Below are 19,781 nucleotides of genomic sequence, written 5' to 3'. Positions count from 1 at the left end.
CAGAGGCATACGCACGCAGGCACATGCTAACATGCAGCTTCAGAGCTTTCAATTGTGTCTTGCTTATCCATTCACACGTATGATTTACACCGCAACTAACACCAGAGCGCTACTGTTTACCTTCCTATTTAGAAGTGCAACGTTGAAAAGGGTCTGGTCTGAAAGGCGGAGCAGCGTAGCGTTCCAAAAGTTGTGTAATCAAATACACCGGTACGGCGGTATATTTTAAATTCATATCTTAACAAAAATATATACCGGTTTTTGGTATGAACCGGTATACCGGCCAGCCTGAATTCATTTTAAATAAACTTTAGGAGAGACAGGACGTTTAGCTGACAGGCCATTCTACAACAAAGTAAAGTTTTTTAACATGTCATGTTGAGATTCAAACTTTAAAGCAGCACCTGTGTAACAAAACGCTTCCATTCTCCACTCGTCTAACCTCTGGAGGATCATACAGTATGACTACTCTGAACTTCAAGAAAGTAGCTGATGTGTTGTTGCAGCTCAGCATTCTTGTGCTATCCAAAGACATTTTTCAACTCTTGGATAAGAAAACCGCAATGGCCTATAAAAAGTTTATTTTTCTGAAGTTGTTGAACAAACATAGAGATAATGCTTGAAAAATTCTGTATGTGTGCGTCCGTGTGTGTGTGCAGCACACATGGGGTGAAGAACATCTTCAAATAAAAGTACTACTTGACATGTTTCTATATTTATTATCGGTGGTGAGAGGGAACAGTGCATTAATACATACCCATTAAAAAGCTGTGGGACAGTTGTTGTTAGTCACAGTTTTAGTGTCCGTAGGCTTTTGTTTTAAAACCAGAAGTGCAGTTCATAATACAACAAACTTGACTAATCTAAGCAAAGTAGTAATAACAACAGCCACACATCAACCCCCTCATTGGATGTACTCGGAAACATAACTTATCCAACCTTATTAACGATATATTTTGGCTAACCTTTATCTAGAAAAGTACCCTTGATGGAAGGAAAATATGGATAGTGGACTTTTACAGTATTGCTTTCTAATGTCTTTACAACAGTGGTTTCCAAACTGTGGGCCTGGCCCCTAAGGGGAACTGTGAGCATGAAAAATAGAAAATGTTTTTTCCCTTGCACTTCATTAATAAAAAGCTTCATTAGTGTTCTAAAATATGTGAATGCAAATTTTATTTTTTGGAGATTTGAAGAAGAAATTAGTTTTTAATTCTTCAAAGGGGGGACAGCAGAAAACGTTTAAGAACCACTGCTTTGCAAAAAGGTCAATTTAATGGGAAATGCCTCTGATGCTGGGGAAAGTGTGAAAATAGGACAGAAAACTATTAAAATGTGCTTTGGGACTTTCTTGTTAGCCAAGATTGTTGAAAAGACATCATTATAGCTGGTAACGTTGCACATATCCCTTTTGGTCTGGTGCTCAGGGGAACACCTGCATAGTGCTCAGGGTTTTAAATACATGTTTTCAAAACCAACCTAACAGGAAGAGCAAAATGAAGAGATGTGTAGATAATGTGACAATTTACTTGTTTTCAACAGAAAATGAATAGAAACAGCAAATGTCTGTTCTTCAAAGCCTCATAGAAAATGAAGCTTTCTAGTGAAATGAACTAAAATGAAATGTGCAAATATCTGAAGACCAAATAATATGATGGTTTTTTAGGCTCTTAAAAAGTTACTATCCCTGACATCAAAATATGTTTTTTCCTCTCACGCCTCTCTCCCTCCCTCTTGTCTGGTAAGCAGCCCACCCGTGCTGTGTGTTTGTAGCCCCGCCCATCTCCCCCTGCTATTCACTCCTATCTCTCCCCAAATGGTAGGTGTGCAAATGGACATCATATTTGGTCTAAATTGGTTTTCTTGGCCAAATATGTGCAACTGCGAAACACTTATGTGCACCCCTGATTAAAAACTTATACAAATAATGTAAAATACAGATAATGTTCACCTTATGATGTAGGCTGAGCTGTATGAACGCTTTATCAGAGCCACAGACTGCACCCAAAATGAGGTGGATACATGAGTAGTAACGTGTCTGTGACGTAACAGAATTAAACTGATCAGTGTGTCCATTTATTCTCCAATGAACTAATATTGTAAAATCTCACAATTTCACGCATTATAATCTGCAATTTTCCTTTTAGCCTTTCTTCCTTCCTGCTTTTACTGCAGCTACAATGTTGTTTTTCATCTGAATTATGGATTTGAATACTTTATATTGTTAAGAATTGTTACTCCTTGTGACGAAAGTTGCTCTTCATGGTTTCTCTGTGTTTTTGATTGGTCAGATACTGCAATCTCTACACTTTTTATGTAAGTGCCTGTGTAGCCAGATTGGGCACACCTTACTTAATTGAATGTGTTGATAACTAACTTCGTAGTATAGCTGCTCTGTGACGGTGAATGTTTGGTTAAGTGAAGCCCGCTAAAGGAGAGATATTGCGGATACAGCACACTTATCCATCTTAGTAGTGCAGACTCTTTGTGTTGTTCCGTTGTATGTATTTTTTTTCTTCTAGTTTTGTATATTTTTCTTTCATTAATTTTGGCGTGTTTTGGAGACATTGGGTGTGTGTTGATATTGTTTTCTGTTTCTAGAGTCACATTTTGCTTTTGTTTTTTAGCTAGTCCAAGGGCTGCATGTGGTCCCTGGGACACCAGTTGCCTATATCTGTATTATACTCACAGCCTTCTATGCAATGCTAACTCAAACATCTACTGTATCTTCTTCTTCTGTTCCCCCTACTTTCGTGTATTTTAGGAAATGGTCTATGAATGAGAACGTGCACAGTTTATGCAAGCCATAGCATGACACCAACCATGAGTGCTGAGACAGTTGATGATCTTTTGGATGCGTTTAAGTCTGTAATGTCATAGATGTGGTGGCTCCAATCAAAACTAAGAGAAAACCAGACACACAGAAAACCCCTTGGAGGAGAACTGAGATAATGCAGAATTTGAAATCTGATTGTAGAAAAGTAGAGCGTAAAAGGAGAACAACAAAACTCCAAATTCATCTAGAATTTTACATAATAGGTCTGCGTAAATTCAATGATGGCTTTATCAAAGCAAGGCAGCAATACTTTTCTGAAATTATTGCTAAAAACGTCAACAAGTTTCGCACATTGTTCTCTGTAATTGAAAAGCACACAACTCCCCCCCAGATCATATGCAATGAATTTTGCTGTATATTTCAATGAAAAAATACAATCAATAAGGTCTTAATAAGGAAGCTTGAACAGCTTCAACCACTGAGGGATGAGTCACCTACAATGTTAGAGTTTATTACAGTGAACCCAAAAACAATAGAGGAAACTGTTCAGCAGCTGAATCCATCAATGTGTTGCCATGACACAATACCCTCAAACTTCTTTAAAACTGTTGTAAAGTCAATTGTCACTGATTTGTGTCAGATAATTTACTGCTCATTCCAATCAGGCACCGTACCAAAATCCCTGAAAGTAGCTGCTGTGAAACCTCTGTTAAAAAAGAGAACACTGGATGCCTCTATACTGGCTAACTATAGACCAATCAGCAACCTTCCATTCATGGCCAAGGTCACTGACAAGGTGGTCTTCAACCAACTGAGTCAATTCTTAACCTTTAACAAAATATTTAATAAATTTCAGTCAGGTTTTTGTTCTCATCACAGCACTGAAACTGCTCTTATCAAAGTGATCAATGACATAAGGTTGAACACTGATTCAGGAAAAGTGTCTGTTCTCATTCCATTGGATCTAAGTCTGCATTTGACACTGTAGATCATACAATTTTGTTGCACAGGTTGCAAACATGGGTTGGACTAAATGGAAAAGTAATACATGGTTTAAGTCATACTTGGAGGAGCAAAGTTATTTTGTAAGCATTGGAAACTTTGAATCTGACAGATTACCAATGTCCTGTGGGGTTCCTCAGGGATCTGTTCTTGGACCCCTTCTGTTTAGCCTATATATGCTTCCTTTAGGACAAATTTTACAGAACTGTAAGGTTGATTATCAGAGCTACGCAGATGACACACAACTATATCATTGAACCCAAATGACTTTGGTCCCATTGAGGTGTTGTGTGACTGCTTAGAAAAAGTAAACTGCTGGATGAGTGAAAACTTCCGTCAACTAAACCATGACAAGATGGAGGTGATTGTCTTTGGTAACAAGGAAAAGAGGACTGCTGTCAGCAATTATCTTGAGTCTCGATCTTTAAAAGCTAAAGACCAAGTCAAAAACCTTGGTGTTCTGATTGACTCAGATCTTACATTCAGCAGTCAGATCAAATCTATCACAAAAACAGCCTTCTACCACCTAAAGAACATCTCCAGAGTGAAAGGTTTAATGGCTCAGAAAGACCAGGAGAAACTGGTCCATGCTTTTATCTCCAGCAGACTGGACTATTGTAATGGTCTTCTGACAGGAATCCCCCAAAAGAGCATCAAATAGCTACAGCTGGTTCAGAACGCTGCAGCTCAGGTCTTAACCAGAACAAAGAGGTCAGAACACATTACTCCAGTTTTAAAGTCTTTACACTGGCTCCCAGTCAGCCTCAGAATAGACTTTAAAGTTCTGCTGCTGGTGTATAAATCTGTGAATGGGTTTGGTCCAGAATACATCAGTGACATGTTAGTCAGGTATGAACCCAGCAGGTCTCTCAGATCTATGGACACAGGTCAGATAGTGGAGCCCAGAGCTCACAGTAAACATGGTGATGCTGCTTTTAATTGTTATGCTGCAAAGAAGTGGAACAAACTGCCAGCAGAGCTGAAGTCAGCATCCAATGTGAACATTTTTAAATCAAAGTTAAAGGCACTTTTTTTCTCTACTGCGTATGATTGAGAGGGAGATTTTGGTCATGTTGTTGATGTAATGTGTTTGTTGATTTTAAATGTTTTTACTGCTGATTTTAAATGTTTTTGCTGCTAATTTTCAATGTTTTTGCTGCTAATTTTCAATGTTTTTGCTACTAATTTTCAATGTTGCTATTGATTTTTAAGCTGTTAGATGTTTTCTGTTGCACTTTTTAATCATGCCTTCTCTTCACGCAGCTAAACAAATTAAATGTGTATTATGTAATACCAGATTATATTTTTATGAACTCTGTAAAAACAATCTACAGTTTTTATCAAAGTGCAGGCAACAGAAGTATAGGGATTTAACGTAGACTACTGAGACAATGCACTTCTGAAAACCAGGAGGAGGAGTTAAAAGGCCATGGCAAGCCCTTCACTTTACTCCATTTCCAATTATCCACAGCCACGTTCACTAGACTGTTGAGTGACTGGTTGCAAATATGGAAAGATACTGATAATACTGGTATGGTGGCAACCATCAGTGATACGATACCCGCTTGCTTTCAGGACCAATAGTCTGCACTGCCATTAGTGGTAGGCATTAAATAGCCCTTAATGCCTGTTGATGGAAAACACAACTGGCCAATTACAGTCCTTATATCTAATCACTGGGGTCAGGGGGGATTTCCCATTCCCCATTTGTCTTAATTTGCCATCCTTGTCACAAGCTGTTGCCTCAAAAGGCAAAAGGAGCTGATAGGAGTTAGAAAAATGTCAAGGGTTAAAGTGGAGTGTTGTTGGGCAAAAGGACACATGCTCATTATTCAACTACTCATGTATCTAAATGCTTCTGACATCCTAGCATCGCTCAAGCCAAGAGTGTCTTCCCTGCTCACTGAAGCAATAACAGGCCGGCTGCAATGATGTAATAAAGAGTGGCTGGCAGTGGCGGGACAGGTCTGCACTACAGCAGGAAGGTTATATTCATGAGCAGGCCAAAGGCTTCTCACTGCCTCCACTCAGAGGACAGAGGAGCTGTTGTTATTCAGGACGCCTCCTTCAGGCTGCATGTGTGTGAGAGACTGTCCTGTGAGATAAATCACACACTGCTTGGCACAATGTGAGGAGAGGGTAGAGCTGCATCATTCAGGTACATTCACAGTGCTTGGCTCAACTAGACACGTTCCTGTCAGGAGTCATAGTAGGGAATTAGCTTCCAGGACTAAAGCATGAGGCTGATTTGATGCTACATAGCTGCTATAGGTCCTTGTTCACCTACAATGACTGCACAACTAAACTGCCTGAGGCTGTATGATGGATTTTACTGTCAACACTTAATAACGTTGAACCAAGTCACATCAAATGCATGCTATCACAAGGAATCTTATCCAGAGAGCAAATGTTTCAATGCAAATGATGTTTCTGCAACTTCTAGAGTGCTTACCTCAATATGGTCACGTGATAATGTAACACTGTACAAGCATTGTGCTGTCACATCGTGTTGTATGGTACTGCAACAGTGCAATGTTGTACTACAGGCCTCCGATTTTCCATAATCGCAGAAAACGGATGAAAAAAACAGAATTGACGTTCTGAAACGTAAAAACTAGATACATGACATGGAAATGCCTACATGCACGTTTGGGCACAATAACAAACATTTAGACACTATTTTTTAACCAGAAAACAGGTGACTGAATGTCTATAAAGTGTGACAAATATGTCCAATTCTGCCAATAATCGCATGCAAAATGCTATGGGGATTTTAGTGATCATGTTATCCTGTGATTGAAAATGAATGCAGAGATTCATTTGAAGTGGGATTGTAACGTGTTGTGATGAACAAGTGGTTCACGTGTATGAGCTGAACTTGTCGTCATTTTACCTGGTGACAGAAGCAGTAAACCTCCAATCACACGGCTGCGTGGGATTTGGTGGTTGGCGATACTTAAAGGTTTTACAAATAATGTTTTGGGATCATATCACACATTTCCATATTATTTTTCTGTTAAACAAGTGGCTGAAGGCTAGCAGTAAATTTACGTAAATTCGCTTTTTTGGACACTCAAAGTTACAGAACTAAGGCATTATTCTTTCACTCCACACTTAGTGGTGGAAAGCTACTATTGTAGCCACAGCAGCCCTGGGGCAGACTGACGGAAGCGTGGCTGCCATAATGCGCCATCGGCCCCTCCAACCACCACCAACACTCACTCACACACTACATTCAGACTAGGCAATGTGGGTGAAGTGCCTTGCCCAAGGACACAATGACCTAACCCTAACCCTACCCTATTTAGGTAGTATGGTGTGATTTCAGGGAGTTTAATAGCCAGTAAAGTCATCTAAACAGGCAAATATGAGGAAACTGAAACAAATCAGAAAAGTGTGAAGTGACCTGGATGTAAAGCAGAAATAGGTAAATCCTGAAATGGAAATTGGGGATTTTTGAAGTGGAAAATTGGAGGCCCTACATACTGTTGCTGGATGTCCTTGCATTTAGTGATAAAAGTGTGGTGTATATAATCATGATTGAAGTATGATATATTAGCTGGTTTTCAAAAAAAGAAGGAGAAAAAAAAGTATTGTATCTTCGCAGCAAAATATAGCAGCTTATTGTGGCATTGCATGAAATCAATAAACATATTGCCATTATTTAATTTTTCTAATGATCTGATAAATGATCATTTTTTAAATCTCCATTCTTCTCTTTTAGAAAATTATCGTTTTTGATTGTAAAGGTGTTAAAATGAATAAAGGATGTAATAAAGGATGTCTCTGCAACATAAAAATCTCTGCCACATCATTCATAGTTTTGTTTTGTTGTTGTTTTTGACAGTCTGTGCAGCAGCAGATTACTTCTAATCAGCTTTATTGAAGCTTTTCATGTAACTCATATGTATTAGATGTTTTCCTTTTTATCATTTACATTAAAGGGGAAGTAAAACGACAGACAAGTGTCCTTGGTTAAGTCCACTGGTGACTTTGGTACACATTGTGTTCATTATATGAAAAATTCCTTATTTTACCTGCGGGTTTAACGCATATAAAATCTATTCTGTTTTGCCATCTTGGCCATGACGTCAGTGGATGGAAAGCGTTACTGTCCATCAACATTTCACTGCTTTGTTGACAGTGTGTGCGGGTCTCTGTTGTTATTATTATTATTATTATTATTATTATTATTATTATTATTATTATATAACTTTTTGTAAAACCCTTTGCCTTTGAATTCTTTCATAACAAAAATGTTAAGAACTCAGATTCACAACAATTGAATAAGATATGGATCATTCCGATCACATTTTTAAGGTTTACAGTGCAGAGAATATCAAACAGAGAATAAGTGATTGTTTAAGTTATTGAAACAAATCCTGAAATAAATACATTTTATTACTTGTATTGAGTCAAACCAACAAGACTCCAGTGCAGAACCTGAAAGTAAGACTGAACAATAAGCCTTCACCCATCCACATCCTTATTATTGGAGTGGTTCTTTTCGTGTGCGTGCGTGTGCGTGTCCATCCTAACAGAAGCACACATGCTGTGAGTGAGTGAAACTGCTCCAGCTGTGGTGTGTGTGTGCTCTGAATGAGTGAGCAGAGGTGGGAGCACACAGCCAGGTGCTGCCCTCATCTCACCCCAACACCCCTGATTAGTCCACTTCCTCCCCATTAATTAGAAGGACCTGTAGGTGGGTGCGTGAGGGATTGTATAAGTGCATGTTGTGAAACAGCTGTCAAGCCTCGGTTACATCAGAGCCCCACTTCACACATCGACCCAGATTCAGGTAGATTAGTTACATTCCGACCAATCAGTGTCTTTCATTAGGGCTTGGTAATCACTGTCACCTGAATGAGGATTCACCCATGTTTTAGGGCTAATCATCTTAGATTTGTTATTGTACAAAATGATCACTTTCCAAGCTTTGAAGATGTAGGGCCTTAGATTTTCCATTTCAGAATCTCCCCAATTCTCTGTCAGTCTTCACCCATTTCCGTATCAATTGACCTATTTCCCTATAGTCTCTTTTTCATTGTCTTTCTGAACTCATCAGGAACATGCTAAATAGGGTAAATAAAGTCAACTACTGATATCAATTTTATATCTATAAGTCCCTAATTATTTTTTTTGAAACCTTTTTTACCACCAACCGGCAAATCCCACTCACGTTTTGAACTAAATCCCGCACAGCCGTGTTTTTGGAAATGCTTCTGCCGTGACGTGTCAACAGGTGAAATCAGCTAATCCACCATCAGCTAAACCTGTCTTTGTACCAGTGCCTTTTTAGATTTAAATGCAGTCATAGAAAAAATACATAAATAATTAAATGCAGTCATAGTAATCTAAACCACACATTAAAAACACAGGTCAGGTTAAGCTCTACATTCATTTTCGATCACGGGATAACATGATCACTACTTAACACTTAAAGCTGATATCCAGAGTTTCTGAGAGAACCTCAACAGCTCCACCTCCTCCCTCTGCCTCTGCAATCTATCAGAAGCCACGCCTCTACTTTCCTGCTTGTGCATCGCAGAACATGACAAGGTCACATAGGGTCACATTGATATATGTCTATGGGTCAGGTAAGAGCCTAAATCATATTTACCTGTTTGCTGTTGTGACGCGCGGCCTTGTTTCCGTGCACAGTTCTGCATTCACTTTGATTGACAGTCTCAAAAACAGGAAGTCGAAGCCTATTGGCTGGTCGCAGTCTGCGATTGTTTCTATTTGTATAGGGGTCTATAGGACGAAGGAGGGACTTATGTACATTAATGTATATAAATGACCACCGGCAGTAGATCATAGTAAAAGACTAGTTAGGTATTTTTTTAAATTTCAAAAGAATCATACATAAACATAGATTTATCAGAAACTCCGGATATCAGCACGAGAATTTGACGTGATGATCGGTGAAATTGAACATGTCTATTTGTCACACGTTCCGGCACAAAATAACATGTAAATGTGTAATACCGTCCCAAAACATGCATGTGAGACATTTCCATGTCATGTTGGGGCCAAAGTAAAACAGGTCAGATTGATTTTCTCCGTTTCAGAACGTGCATTCCATTTTTTCCATCTGTTTTCTGTGATCAAGAAAAATCAGAGGCCCTGAAAATGTTTCTTTTATCTGTTAAATTCTGTCAAACTTATTTTGTTGGCACTTCTCTCTGCTGCCAGAAAGAGATGTGGTGAAATCTCTGTTTGACTTCATTAAAGCATGTGTAGGGCCCTATAAAATCTGTTTGGTTTTTTTTTAGAAGTATTAATCTTTTTTTTCAGAAAATATTAGTTTTTAACTCCTGCGAGGAAACAAAATAAATACTAAAAAATAAAAAATTAACCAAAATTAAACAAAAATGTATGTCAAAAATAAAGTAATTCATATAATTAAATAGTAGATATAAGTTGTAGTGACATGGATTATTCTGACTGCTCCTTTTTAAATATTTATGTTACATAAAAATATATGAGATTGAGAACAGCATTAATGTCACCATATTTCCCTCAGGAATCAATGGTTTACTGAATCTGAGCAGGTTTATGGTTTAAGTTTTGATCAACTTAATTTAAATTAACCTAATTTAAATGATCATGATTAAACAAAGATAAATGAACCCAAGGATGCATCAGTTATTTCACCACTAGGGACCAGAATATTTTACAGTATCAGAAGTTATCATTAACCTACGATGTTTCAGACTCTACAATCCCTGACATTGATGGTCTCGTCCACAACTATAGAACAACTGTTCTAACAGATTTTCTATAACTCTGATGAGGTGTTGTTTAAACGCTCTGAGCAGGTGAAGCAGATTAAAGCTGACTCATGTTTTCATGTGTGTGTGCTGCGCTACACGAGAAATGGACGGAGCTTTACAGGCACAGCAAAGTTAAGCGGGCACTGGTCGGCTCTGTATTTAGGAGTCAATGATGATTTGTGTAGTTTTTTGGCAGTTTAGATGGTGTTTGTGGTGGTTTAGGAGGTGTTTAATGCAGACACAACAGGAGGGGAGAGGGCAGTGCACCTAATTGAGCGCTCCCCAGAAACATTCCCCCGTAAGAAAATGTTCCTTGCCTTATCGTGACGGTGTTATATGCCGATTCAGTCCATTTCTGTGTTTAACCGTTTTCAATGGTCGATTCCGTGATTCCGTCTGCAATACTGTTAACGTGGATTTTATAGGGCCCTATGTGTCTGTGGATGCATTGTTATATTTTAACTCACCATTCTGGTCTCTCTCTCTCTCTAACTATAAATATCCAACCACAGAAATAAGTACAGATTGATTTATGTGGGATGGTTTCCTGATGCTTGAACCTGTTGGTTGATGTGATTAAAGACTCACCCTCGCACTGCTTGCCGTCTCCTTTGTAGCCTGGTTTGCAGATGCAGTTGTACGACTTGGCTGTGTTCTGGCACAACGCATCAATGTGGCAGTCATCTGAGCCCTCTGCGCACTCATCAGCATCTGTGCATACATGAACAATCAATACTTCATTAGATCTGCGTCCCCGAGGATTCAACCCATGGTGAGTTGGGCTAATGAGACACCAGATCAGTGCCTCGGAGAATCACTGGTACAAGAGCTTAATCATAGGGAAATGTTCCTGGTGACAAATGGAATGAAGATGTCTCTTATTTCCCGGGAGTGACTTATCCTGACATCGTGAACTACCTCATCTTTACATCGAGCTCATACAATGGACCACATGGAAAGTTTCAATGGACTGGAAGCTTACAACCAGTTTGTTTGTGGCTGGATTTGTGAAGTAGCTGTTTTTATTCTTAATGGACTCCATGTGGTTAAATCCAGGGTAAGTAGGCAATTTTTCATAATTAATCTGTAATATGAGTGTGAAATGTTGGTTTTTCAGAACCTGAGCTATTTTATTGATGACATAAATTTGTGTGAAAAAAGATCTGCACACATGGATCAATGCAAATAAAACAATTCAGTTTAGTTTAGTTCAATTTCATTTCCTGAAGAAAGACTTGTGTACTCCAGTCCCAACCGTGTTAGAACACCCAAACACAGCTCAAAAGTTTACCATCTGTGGGCTCTCTGCTTCGCTAAAACGTTTCCTGCGGTGGCTTGTTCTTCCATCATGGCGGAGGGCCGTACATCACGTGACCTGAGGTCATGTGGCATGGGTCTATATCTGGCAAAGAGGATATTTGTGATTCATGGCAGAGGATTGTGCTCTCTGAGTGCCCTTGTTTTAAGTAAACTCAATAAGGTAGAGTTATTATTAATTTTGAACATGTTTGACAGAGAATCATAAATGTCAAACAGATCATGGCTCAGATTCCACAGTTTGACTCCCAACTAGCAGTAAACAATCACATCTAACTGTTTATTGTGAGGGACTCTTGGACGAATCTGATCCAAGCACCAGCACAGTGTATATGTACATCATACAGAGAGCCCAACGACTCCTCGATTGATCCACTTATTGATGAGGAAGTTGGTCACATCTGGGCAGAGGGCCAGCTCATTACGCAGCGTCATGTTCACGCGCGCGAGGAAGCAAACTGTGTTGAATGAATAGTAAAGTCACACTTAAACGATCCTGTTTTTAATCAGAAAAGCAGATTTCAGGTCTTTGTTCCTCTTTGCTCTGCTGCGTAAAGCTGGAGTCATCTCCGGGTTTCAGTGCATCCACTCATATACACGACCCCCAACACCATACCACACACACACACACACACACACACACCATAGTTCCCCCTCCCCACCTCAGTCAGACCACTAAACCCGGAGACGAGATGCTGAGGCGGACTCCTGAAAACTGCACCGACATCAGCTCAAACCATGTGAACGGGCTGCGACCAGGAGACACTTTAGGAAACGGAACCGAATTACGCACCCCAAACTACGCCAAGAGAAGATGAGCCGTGATGTAGGGCACATGTTGTATTAAAGCAGCCAGTGGAAAGTAAAATAAATGTATACAAAAAACACATCAATCCATGAGCGTGTTTAAGGGCGATGCGTAATTTCAGCAATGTCAAAAATAAAGACATAAAAATGATAAATATTTGGTGCGTAAAAACGTTTTCAGAGGTTCAATCTCAGATCTCCAATCACGTGCAGTCCAGTCTCTCTTAAGCACATCCAGTAACTATCACGGAAAGTTTAAGGGAAATTCAACAATGTTAAATAAAGTATAACGTGACAGACGAACAGGGGTTTTACAGCGGCTTCTTCTGTCTGCGAGGATCCCTCCGTGGAGCCGGTAAGCCTGGAGGCTTCAGTGAAAGCAGAGACAACAAGCAAGGCAAAGACAGGGAGGACAGAGTCTCTTACCTGTGACTCCGACATTCCCCATCACCATGCAAGTATTTATGAGGAGGATAAACAAACACACGTCCCGGGAAAAACAAGCGCTCCCCATGCTGACAGACGGTGTGAGGATTCAGAGGCTGTGGACTGGACTGGAGAGAGAGCGCGCACTGCGTGTGCGTGTGTGTGTGTGTGTGGATGTGTGTGTGTGGATGGAGGGGGGAGAGAGAGAGAGAGAGAGAGTCTAGTCTAGTCTTCTTGTAGTAAAGAAAAGACAGAGAGCAGATAGTGTGTGAGTGCTGAGGAGGAACGCTAGAGGGTTCACCAAACAAAGGGACGATGGTCAAATCAAATGTTATTTCTACGTCACTCTTTTTACAACGAGTTGCGACACAAAGTGCTTTACATACATACAATCAAACATATCCACTCTACACACTCATGCGCACTAAGTCCCACAAATTGGCCCATCACACCCCTCCCTGTTGGGGCCACACCCCTTCTCAAAGTAGTTAAAAAAATAAGCAGTGGCTATCCGTACGGTTGCCGTATCAATATACCGACATTCTATTCGTACGCAGATTTGGCCAATTTAGGTCACGTGATAGGTCAGTCATTGGCCAGTTTAGGTCGTGTGACTAAGACTAAACTTAACCAAAATGTTGCGATATTGGGTTATAACCTAACCTAAACATAACCCTAACCCTATCCCTAAAAATTGTTGCAATATTGGGTTATAACCTAACCCTAACCCTAAGACCCTGATAGCACACATACTGTACATCTCGCCGACGTCGGCATGATGAATGAAGTTGCGAGACGTATTATGGAGAGCGTTTGCTCATTAGGCAGACGTTGCAGAGACATCGGAGTTTGGCCGATGTTTGGACGATGGATTAAAGATGCTCAGCGCGGCCTCTCTACAGTTTATATTAACCAATATTTTGCTCGGATCATTCAATTAGTAGTGTGGAGTGAAAGAATAATGCAATGTAAAGCGCGATCTAAAATCCAATGTATTATTATTACAGATTTTTTTCCCCCATTGTTCATGCTCATGATAAGCAAGCCTGCTGTCTTCCAATAATCCCAAAAGAAGCACACCACAATCAATCTTTCTCCAACTCATGTGATCAAACAACTTATATCTAATACAAGCTACTCTGAACTCATGATTTTCTGACCTCCTACTTGACTTGGAACACCACCTGAAGTCAGAGCTCCTGCTCGGTAAAGTCTGGAAAATAATCTAATATGTTTCAGATATTTTCATGTGCTGGCGCTGAACTCAGTTGAACGCGAAGATGGGATTTTTCAACTGGGAAATTCCGATTTATAAGTTTCCCGGAACGCATCATTGCATGTTCCTCAGTCAGCTCGTTTCTTGGATTATTTCTCTCTACTCTCACAAATCACAGGGTCATGAGTTGGGAGTTGTCAGCTTTCCGCACACAAGAAGTGTTTTGGTCGGAAATATTGAAGAAGTTTAATAGATGAGATTTTAATAGATTAGATTTTCATCCCTGACTTGTTTCAACGCTGATTTCTGAGACAAATTCACTCTTAACACACCTCAGACCACACAATCTTAGAAAGTGTCTTGTACGGTTGCCGTACGAACAACCCCCAGTGCTATTGGTAAGGTTACCAAAGTAAATGTACTGTACGTAGCGGGTTAAGGTTAAAGTTAGGGTTAGGGTTAGGGTTAGGTTATAACCCAATATCGCAAACATTTTTAGGGTTAGGGTTAAGGTTAAGGTTAGGGTTGGGTTTGGGGTAAGGTTTAGTCTTAGTCACGAGACCTAAACTGGCCAAATAGAGGCGCTGCGTACAGATAGAATGTAGGTATAATTATATGGCAATCGTACGAATAGCCACTGCCATAATCTTATAATCTATAATTATAAGACATATTATAAGACCTTGTTCTGGAAGGGGAAAAATCTGGACGAAAGCAGCCCCATTATCTTTAAGTGTGTACCCCACTTTAGTCTTCACCCTCATTTGCGAAACAAATGCTTGTAACAGTGACGTCATAGTGGTGTTATTAAGAGGTGGATTAAGTAGTCAATTCTCCACTGAAGGCCAAGGTACCACAACTGCACTTATTCTACCACTGTTAAAAGATAAATATCTACTTTTGTTTTGTTTCTTCGACACTGCTCACCTCGATCGTTACTTGCTACAGTTTTTAGTTCAAATATTTCAACATCCAAGGATTATTGGGAATGGGCGTGTGTGCCTTATTGAACTGAAAAGGGACACACTTTGTTTAGTATTTCTCTGAAAATGTAAATAGACAATAAAAATGTTAAAAAACCATCGGGATTATGGAAATGTTTGAATTTTCCACCTTCCATCACACTCCCTTCGTTTAAATAACTGTAGATCTGTTCAAATCAGCCCAATTAAAAGAAACCCAAACCTTTCTGAAAGCTAAGATGCTGTTATGGTACTTTCACTCACATGTGAGGAGAAAGCTTTGAAATCAGCTGCTTTGTGTGTCGAGTGACAGTGAGACAAAGAAGAGAAACACACAATGAGAGTAAAATAACAGCAGATTCTGATCAAAATGTCAGCAGAAAAGTCTGAGTTTTCAAACCTTAAAGAGGACAGCTGCTTGCAGAGGTTCTCAATGCCAGGGTTGAGGCCCAAAATTAGGTCGCAGATCCATTTTAGCGGGTCACTGGCAAATAACCTTTTTGTTCCGACTTCTCTCTTCACACCTCCGATAGTAAAGTTCAGTTTTACAAACTAATAACAGGAAAGTTCGATTTCATATACGTCTTATATCCTTTTTTCTCTTTAAATTGGACTTTGATTAATTTATTTAGAATTTTTTTTAAAGAAAAAAAAACATTCTCTTTAGTTTCTTGGGGTTATTTGTCTTAAATTCCATCAAATGAGTGTAGACTGCTATGATGTGACTATCATTATTTTCTACTGCCCTGTTGTGATAATCTGTATTATTGCAGCTGTAAACTACTCCATATTTTAATTTACTGGTGTTTAAATTGAATATTTGAAGGTGTTGTTTTGACGTTACTGAGGTCGGCTGGAATTTTAATGTTTCGTATTATATTTTTTCTAAATATTCTGTACTTTGTGATTTACTTTTACTTTTACTTTTACTTGTAATATTTATGTATAGTTTTTCATAATATACTTTGGGTAATTAGGTACAAATAATTTGAGCTACTTGAAAACTTTATTTACCTTTAATTTACTTGACTTTCACTTTAATCAAAGGGATTTTCAGTTATGGTACTTGTAGGTTTACTTAGCGGTTTTTTCCAAGTACTTTATACACAATCCTCCTGCTCGGTGAGGGGTGTGAATTTACCAAAGAGCCGTCAACAGAGTTTCAGGACAAAGTGGAAAAGGTTCAACGGTCGAATCAGTAAAGAAAACAAATGCTGGTAAAGAATGGTATCAAATCAAGGACACTCATCGTAGATAGTAATAAAAATTAAAAAAACAGTTTTTACGGTTCATGCTGGATGTAATACACTGCTCTGCACATACCGAAAGAAGAACTGAAAAGATCAAGATCATTCTTAAATCAGCAGAACAATTTCTAGGAATCAAGGGGCTAGGGTTGGAAGAGGTTGCAGAATAATTGCATTGAGGAACTTTGAGTTGCTAGTCTGTGACTGGAGAACACTTATTACAGACATAACAGCTATATTGAAATATACAGAACTAGTATAGCACAGATTGAGTACTGTTATAGACACTGTAATGGACAATGCTGAAAGATTCTCGAACTCATGGAATGCACCTGCAAGAGACTGCAAATGGCCAACCATACAAGTAGAAGAAGAGAAGGTAGGGGTGGAAGATTGGGGTGAGAAAGAAAAGAAGAAAAAAAAGAAGCATCTCATCCTGGGGAGTCTGGTTTGCTCACTGGTTTCAGTTCTTCTCCACTTCCACTTCTATTCATTGGCCATTTGTGACAAAGATGTTCAGCTAAAATGTTGAGAAGACTTTTCTCATCAAACTTATTGTACCTCACCTGTCACCCTACCGTCACCTCTAATAAGGGCAAAGGACAACATGTGCTAGAGAACAAAACATTGCACAGTCCCTCATATTGCATTGTCACCTAAATGTTACAAAGATATTGAGGAAAGTCCATTTATTCATAATTATGTTTTGTTTTTCCAGATCTGGATGAAACTCTGTGGATGAAAGAGGAGCCAGCCCTACAGGTCTGTATAAAATCTATGCATATCAGTCAATTACAAACCAAGACATAAGTTTATGACATTTCACAATCTGGATGAAATGCGGTGGGTTATAGAGAAACCAACTCTATATGTCCCGGTCAAATTTGATGAACACTGGGATTACGAACCAAAATATACATTTTTGAAACTTTGCCAATGATTAAAGATAGAGATTTTTCTATTTATTTTTAAAACTGATCCAAATGTGGGATCTTGAGCCAGATAATCCTCAAAATGTAATCCCGTTTTGGATATTTCTTGAACATGTATGTATAACCTCTTTGGTGGAGATAATACATCTTTCAGGAACTGGCCCTACTGCCGGATGATGACTCAAGTAAAAGACCTCAGCAGGAACGATATTAGAGAAGAGAGTTTCCTCTCAGGAAGATCCACATCCTTCTACCACCATCAGTGCTGCTTTTTTAATTCCACGGGTGACTGATAACACAAAGCATGCTAAATAAAAAATTAAATGTTCAATAGAGTACTGACTTTGTTCATGAACACCTGAGTTCTCCCTCAATACACTCAGGGGACACTATTTGTGAACTTTTTTTTTTTTTAAGTTAGTGACAAGCTATATTATTTCCTATTGATGCGCGATATATCGGCCAATATCGGCATCGAGCAATATCAGCTTCTAAATGAAGTATGGGATATCTGCCAATCCGCCCATACAATGTAATCAATTAAATAACAGGCTTTACTTTCTTGATCGGCCCGTAGTCATCATATACAAGATGAAACCTCGTCTGTAGTGGTAGCATGCCAGAGCATGGAGGATGCCGTAAGACGTTTTCCCTGCAGGCTGTGCCTTCTCCTCACCCTCCGTTCTCTTTTCTGTTTCAGGAGTCTTGATGCTGGAGCTGGCGGTTCTTGATCAGTGGTTCACTGCTCAACTAGTCTGGAACACTCTGATGGACTATCCTATTCTGTTTGCCCTTCTGTCCACAAACCCCAACCAGTCAAAGCGGAGGGCTGCCCCCTCTGAACCTTTTTCCGCTGGAGATTTTTTCCTATAAAAAAGAGAGTTTTTTCTTCCCACTGTCGCTAAATGCTTGTTCATGTGGATCTTGTTGGGTTCTTTCTTTCTTACTATGGACTTTATATTTTGTTCAGTGCTTTCAGATGACTTTGTTGTATTTTGCGCTATATAAATAAATTTGAATTGAATTGAATATATGTAGACGCTATCTGGGTATGAAATTACAGAGAGGGTACTTACTGTATGATATGAAGAGGGGGTACATGTGATTTGACTACAATGTGAAGGGGGTACACGGGACACAAAGTTTGGGAACCACTGATGAAGAATGTCTAGACCTGGCAAGTAAGCACCAAATGTAGGAGATTAAAAGTCAAAAAAACGTCTAATTCTCTCTATTTTTTCTTCTTAGTGCCACAGTGGAAAAGGCTTAATCAATATGTTGGGTTTTTGGTCCCTTAATGAAATGCCATAGATTCTAGTATGTAGTTCTGAACATCAGGTCTTGTCTCAACGCCAGTCTCGAGACCATTTTTTTAAGAGTCTTGCTCTCGTCTTAGACGTGAGGGCATTTTTATTTGGACTTGTTTGGTCCTTGAATTGGGCAAACTGTGTTTTTTTTTTTAATAAAACCAATCGAGACATTTTCTGATGCTTTTTGTCTATGTTTTACGGACAAGAGCAAATGGCAAACAATCCAAAAAGTACCCTCTTAGTCTCAAATGCTACCTGTGCGATGTCGCTGAGTGACGGAGCCACCCCTACATATATGTCGGCCATATCAAACAGGCCAATCAAAGGTTTAGAAATCAGTCGGGAAAAAAAGAAATGTAGCTGAGATCAAGCTTACAAAAATAAAAATACAATAAACAAACTGCACATTTAATCTGTTTTCATTATTCATAGTCATATTATTGAACAAAAATATTGTCGATCATTTACAGATAAAGCTGCCAAAAAAAAAATACCCTCCTCGTCTCAATGTCAATAGGATAAAAAAAAACTCCACTAAATTCACTAAATGTAACTATTGGTTTATTCAGGGGAGAACATAGCACATCATCCTTGCAATTTGACAGGCTTTGGCAACTTTAACCATTCATTTTGAGAAAAATGGTTCTCTCGTGTTTCTAATCATTGATTTCTTCTTGATATTCAGATTTCTGAACAACAAAGCAGGACCAACCATGCCATCCTTCGCCCAGAAAAGGTCGATCCACAGTCCACATCATCCATCCATCCATTTTCTTACCCGCTTATTCCCGTTTAACAGGGTCGCGGGGGTCTGCCGGTGCCAATCTCCGGCTCTCATAGGGCGCTTGGCGGGGGTACACCCTGGACAGGGCGCCAGTCCATCACAGGGCAACAGAGACACAGACAACCATTCACTCTCTCATTCACTCCTATGGGCAATTTAGAGACTCCAATCAACCTTACGGTCATGTTTTTGGATTGTGGGAGGAAGCCGGAGTACCCGGAGGAAA

General features: G+C 39.4%; 1 protein-coding gene across 3 annotated transcripts in view; it reads right to left on the bottom strand.

Annotated features, from left to right (window-relative positions):
- The window catches only part of scube1 (signal peptide, CUB domain, EGF-like 1), a 137,197-nt gene extending 123,882 nt beyond the window's left edge, over window positions 1-13,315 (bottom strand). For all 3 annotated transcript variants that reach the window (XM_028450277.1, XM_028450278.1, XM_028450279.1), the window contains exons 1-2: window positions 13,105-13,315; window positions 11,143-11,265 (exon numbers count right to left, since the gene is read on the bottom strand). In XM_028450277.1, the coding sequence (XP_028306078.1) occupies window positions 11,143-11,265; window positions 13,105-13,192 (211 nt within the window). In that variant the 5' untranslated portion in view covers window positions 13,193-13,315. The remainder of the gene's footprint in view (window positions 1-11,142; window positions 11,266-13,104) is intronic.
- Between the last annotated feature and the right edge of the window lie 6,466 nt (window positions 13,316-19,781).

This window comes from Gouania willdenowi, chromosome 6 (assembly GCF_900634775.1).
Source record: "Gouania willdenowi chromosome 6, fGouWil2.1, whole genome shotgun sequence".
In the NCBI taxonomy this organism is placed as follows: Eukaryota; Metazoa; Chordata; class Actinopteri; order Blenniiformes; family Gobiesocidae; genus Gouania; species Gouania willdenowi.
This window is presented reverse-complemented; position numbering and strand designations above follow the sequence as displayed.